This window comes from Macaca fascicularis, chromosome X, assembly GCF_037993035.2.
Source record: "Macaca fascicularis isolate 582-1 chromosome X, T2T-MFA8v1.1".
NCBI classification, from domain to species: Eukaryota; Metazoa; Chordata; class Mammalia; order Primates; family Cercopithecidae; genus Macaca; species Macaca fascicularis.
The window spans coordinates 51,326,222-51,332,010 of NC_088395.1; the positions used below are offsets into that span (position 1 = coordinate 51,326,222).

The following is a 5,789-nucleotide window of genomic DNA, read 5'->3' on the forward strand; positions in this document are numbered from 1 at the left end:
TTGGCCAAAGTCACAATGTGGTGAAACGTCCTGCCGAGCCACCGTGCCTTTGGGTCAAAGGCACACGTGGAGGCAGTCTTGGCCAAAGTCACAATGCGGTGTATTTCGCTTTGCGCCAAGGAGGTTCCCGGTCCCAGAAGTGCGAAGCGCCTGCGCAGTGGGCCCGAGGATTCGCGCGCTGTGGGAGCCAGGAGACCCCCGCTCCCGCCCCTCACCCCTCGCCCCCCGCCCTCGCCCCTGCCCCTCGCCCTCCTCTGCGAACACGCACATGAACGGGAGCATGGACTCGCCCGAGAATGCGCTTCACCTCGCAGAAGCGGGTGGGCTCTGTGGAGAGTCGCAGGCTCGGACTGGCTGACTGACACGCCTCGCTGCCCCCGCCTCCACCCGCGCCCCGCCCAGCTTCATCTCTCCCCTCCCAGGGCTCGCAGGCAGACGGAGGCTCCTCTCTCTCCCCGCCCCTCGCCTCGGCCCTTTCTCTTCCCAGCACCTCGGCTGCTCCCCTGCAGCAGCAGCAGCAGCAGCAGCAGCAGCGGGGTCAGCGGCCCACACAGCAGGGAGCAGCGAGAGGAGGCTGCCTCAAGGATGAAGTGCAAACCCAACCAGACGCGGACCTACGACCCCGAGGGGTTCAAGAAGCGGGCGGCGTGCCTGTGCTTCCGGAGCGAGCGCGAGGACGAGGTCCTGTTAGTGAGTAGCAGCCGGTACCCGGACCGCTGGATCGTGCCGGGCGGGGGCATGGAGCCCGAGGAGGAGCCGGGCGGTGCGGCGGTCCGAGAGGTGTACGAAGAGGCGGGAGTCAAGGGGAAGTTAGGCCGGCTCCTGGGCGTCTTCGAACAGAACCAGGACCCCAAGCACAGAACGTACGTGTATGTACTGACTGTCACGGAGCTGCTGGAGGATTGGGAAGATTCGGTTAGCATTGGGAGGAAGCGAGAGTGGTTCAAAGTCGACGATGCCATCAAGGTTCTCCAGTGCCACAAGCCCGTGCATGCCGAATATCTGGAGAAACTAAAGCTGGGCGGTTCCCCAACCAATGGAAACTCCATGGCCCCATCCTCGCCAGATAGCGATCCCTAGTATGTACTGCTCGCGCCCACACAGACGTCTGTTTGTCTGCCTCGCTTAAAATGCATCCCGCCTGGAGCACCTCTCGTGCCATGTGCAGTCTCACGGGGAGGAGGGAGGCTTTTGTTTCCTTGGCAGACCCTCTGAATCACGCTTGCAAACTGTTGCCAGGCCCTGTTTTCAGTTTGCACGTTTTTCAGATGCTTTCCAAATCGCTTCTTGGTTACACTGTAAAATATTTCGGGGAAGCCTATGCCGCTTGGGGTTTTAGGTGCCTTAACTGTTCACCCTGCTTTTGGGGGCTGTTTGGGGGGGGCGAGGGGTGGGTGGGGAGCGTGTGGGGAGTGTGTGTGTGTCTACCTGTGCGCCCTGTGATGTTTTTGGTTTTACATTTCACACATAGTCGTGGGTGAGCGTGCGTGCGCATTTTTGATACCAGCCTTGTGGTTTGTTTGGTAGTGGAGGCCTTTGAAGTCTGACCAGCTTGGTTGTGTGGGCATCTTTTAGTATTTTTTTCCCTTGAGTTGTTTTCTCCTTCACAGCGTTCGCCCTTGTCAGGGAGCCTTTCTGTGGTGGGAGTTGGTTTAAAAAATCAGTTTTGAATTTGTAAAAACATTAGGAAATTCTACATCTTGTGCTCTTTCTGCACTCGACAGTCACTTTAGCCTCAGAAATGGGATCTCATTTGCCCCTTTCAGAAATTTCTTTTTCTATTTCTATGTGGATCATTTGGTTTTCAAAAAATTTTCACAAGTAATTTTTCACTGCTGGCTTCAAATCGCTATTTCCCATGTAGATTAACCTTATTGAATAGATGCTGCTGGGGATCTGCTAGCCAAGCACATCTTACCAGAAAAACTGTATTCACAGAATTTGATTTCCCATGCTCAACTTCCAACTCCCATTGCCCCTTACCGGATACCGTAGAAGAACCATGGTTCTCTGGATTTAAGTTTGTTTTTGAAAGAAAGTGGTCTCCCTCCCATATTTGAATGTAGTGACATTCCGCTTAAGCCTCCCTGACTCTCAGTAACCACAGGAATGGAATCTTTTATGGCGATTACATCCCAGCTGAGTTAGTTCTAGTGATGTTCAGCTGGTACAGAGTTGTCAAACTATTAGGATACCTGAACAACCTCTCAATGATAGAGAGTAATTGTTTTGTCTCACAGGACAACCTTTTCTGGGTGCCAAATTAAAAGCTCTCACGTTTGCCTCAATACTTGCTTAAAGTCAGGAATCCCATCTAGAATACCTAAATCTCTCTTCTGGACCTTCCTCTGTTCCCCCATCCATGTCTGAAATTAGGTAGAAGGAAAGCCTACTTTGTGAAAAGGGTATTCAAATGAAAAGATCATTCCTAATTTCTAGAGCAACCTAGACTACGTCATATCTCTTAAACATTATTGACAGGTATTTGGGGTTCCTTTTTTTTTTTTTTTTTTTGAGACGGAGTCTTGTTCTATGGGTCGCTGTTATGCACTTTCTATTAAGAAATTTTGGGTTTCGCTATGTAAATTCAAGGTTCCTCTTCTAGATCTCATCTCCCGTGACAGCTGAGGAAAAGCCTAGTTTTTGAAGAGAGTATGGGTGGGGGCGGGGGGCCGGGCTTGGTGGCTCACACCTGTAATCCCAGCACTTTGGAAGGCCGAGGCGGGCAGATCACCAAGTCAGGAGATTGAGACCAGCCTGGCCAGCATGGTGAAACCCCGTCTCTACTAAAAATACAAAAACTAGCTGGGCATGGTGGTGCGCACCTGTAATCCCAGGTACTCGGGAGGCTGAGGTAGGATAATCGCTTGATCTCGGGAGGTGGAGGTTGCAGCAAGCCGAGATCGCCCCACTGCACTCCAGTATGGGCGCTCGTCTCAAAAAAAAAAAAAAAAAAAAAAAAAGACTGACTTTCCCCTCGTGCCCCACTGGACAAGTACCTACTTTTTCTTATTCTAAAAAAATTTTGAAGATGACATGTTGGAGTAAAGGTAAGTTTGGTTGCTTGATACAGAATTTGCTGCTCTGGATGGTTAACATATTTTCTAAGAAACCTATGTTCTGTTAATCAGGTCACCTTTGAAAGAAGTAACCCTGAAAGGGGTGAAAGGTGGCTATAAATATTTTTAAGTCCTGTATATAGTTTCATTTGACAGAATCATTGTAAAGATTTCAACATTTTTGTATTTAGAAAATCGATAAAAATTGAAGTGTGTATATGTAAGAGCTTGTAAAGAAACAGCAACATTAGAGGGCCCTTGTGGGATAGATGCTTTAAAGGGCTCTGATGCTGGAGCTGCTCCTTGTCTCACTTGCCTTTAAGTGGAGTTCAATTGTAAGAAAAAGCATTTCTTCCCTCCATAGTTGTTGACTGGGAAAAGGGAGGTTAGAGCTTACAGTACTAACAGCTGGCCAGAGTTTTCTTTTTCAGAGTTCCTTTTGTGGAAGCACCAGTCAAAACAAATATTCTCAGCACCATTCTCGCATTGCAATCATCTTTCTGAATGACTGTTGGCCTATTAGAATATGAACTTTTTGAGGACTAGGACCCAGACTGAATCCTCCCCCATATCCTCAGAGCCTAGAACAGTGCCTGGAATTTGGAGATATTTGTCATTGATCCACAGATTAGAAATGTCTACTACAAGTGTATTCCCGATTTCTCAGCTTCATAATGTACCTGGGACAATCTGTTATTCCCTCAGGCTCTCATCTGGCCTCACAGGGAAACTGCATTGGATAATTCACTGGAGGCTTTTCCAATTCAAAATGGTTGATGAGCCATAGTAGGAGCTCAATAAATATTTGTTGATTAGAGGAATTGATGAACCAATAAAACCCTATTAATAAGATTTTTTTTTTAGGTGAATGGCATAGATGTTGTTCAGATTTACTTTGAAAGGATCAAGTATGTGAATGGATGAATGGAATTGTGAAGCACAGATGAGCTCTTTCGCACTCCAAGGACACAGCTCATCCTATGCTTTTGGACACTTCTTCCCTGTTTATTACAATGACTATTCTCCAGGTTGTTGCACTACCGCTGTATCTGTACAGAATTCTAACTTGGCACCTGTGGCCTTTTTTGTGCTTTTATGATTATGTGTCTGTATTTCCCACCAGATTATATGCCCTTGAATCCAAGGAACTTGTTTCCTTAGTCTTTTTTATATATCTAGCATATAAGATATTGCTTAGAATATGGTAGACATCACTGAAGATTTGTTTAAATAGTTCATATTTTGTAATGATACTGAATGGTTAAACAATCCCTTTCTAATCTGTCTAGCATATATGTGACTTTTGTTTATCAAGTGTCACACAACTGCTTCAAGGCAGCTGTGAGATACTAGAAAGCAAAAATTCTTACTCCTATGTCTGTGTCATCCCAGACATGTGCCTCCAGATGGCAGTATTCTACACCATCTATAAAATATATTTGCAAAGCCAGGCACAGTGTTAAGCATCTGCCTCAGGATAGCTTGAGCCCAGGAGCTTTAGTCTAGCCTGAGCAATATAATGAGACTCCGTCTCTTAAAATATTTGCCCAAACATTGAACCTAAATTTGACCACGCCCCTAGAAATAATTCCTAATTTTTAGAAAATAGGGCAGAGAAACATTATTTTACACCATGGAGATGAGATCAGCAGAATCCAGACTATAAGAAACTACAGGACACATGACTCAGTTTCTTCTGTAAATAACTTGCAAGGATGAAAGAGATGGAGGATGAACCTATAGATTTAAAGAGACTTAAGAGACATATTAACCAATTGTATGGATCTTATTTGAATTGTGATTTGACCGAACTGTAAAACAAATACATTTATGAGACAATCGGGGTAATTTGAACATTGGTGGGGTATTTGGTATTAGGATAATGGTTTTATCATTATGTTAGAAAGAAGGGTCCTCATCTACATTCTCAAACATTTGTGGCTGATATGATATGATTCTTGGAATTTGCTTCAAAATAGTAAATCTGGATGTTAAGTGCATTGCAAAGATTGATGAAACGAAATTGGCCTTGATAATTGTTGAAGCTGGGTGATGGCTAAAATGAGGTTCATTATATATGTTCATCTCTATTTTTGTATGTTTGGCATTTTCCGTAATAAAGTTTATAAAAGTAATTACTGGAGTTCTTCTTATTAAGCCTAATATACAAGGTAGAAAAAAAGGAAAACATTTAGATTGTTTAAAAAAGGTTGGCTGTGGCATACTGCTTCTGGCCCAAGAGGTCAAATGCCCAAAAAGAGAAGGGAGAAATACCCTGGAGTGGCTAGCAGTTCCCTTGCTGTAGACCAATGTTAGCAGTTTTTTCCTTTAATTTGGCCCATTGAAATAGGAAAAGCTAAATTCTTATTTATTCAAACTGGAAAGTAAGAATGGATTCTTATATGCTGGTGAGCAGGGGTTTTGATAACACCTACATACCAGTTCATACAAATGTGAAAAATCAAAGAGGTGGAGTCTCCAAGGGGAAAGTTTATGGAATTTTATAAAAACCTATATAAGCCACTTTTTAAATGGTTTTTAGGGAAACAATAGCTGTAGACTTGTTAGTTGCACATAATTAAGTTTAAAGTTGTATTTGAAGGTACGTAAAACAGGAAATTAAGCAGTTAACATTCCTGACTTCAGTGAACCATTTTGCATTTCACAGATTGCAGATACTCCTTCAGTTCTGGACTGCTTAAAATTCTGTAAAGGCCAAAATTCTGTAAA

General features: G+C 44.6%; 1 protein-coding gene across 1 annotated transcript; it reads left to right on the forward strand.

Annotated features, from left to right (window-relative positions):
• Positions 1-433: 433 nt before the first annotated feature.
• NUDT10 (nudix hydrolase 10) lies at positions 434-5,194 on the forward strand. Its single transcript, XM_005593598.4, has 2 exons — positions 434-1,079; positions 3,924-5,194. Coding segments are annotated over exons 1-2 (495 nt in total). The 5' UTR covers positions 434-585; the 3' UTR covers positions 3,925-5,194.
• The last annotated feature ends 595 nt before the right edge of the window (positions 5,195-5,789 follow it).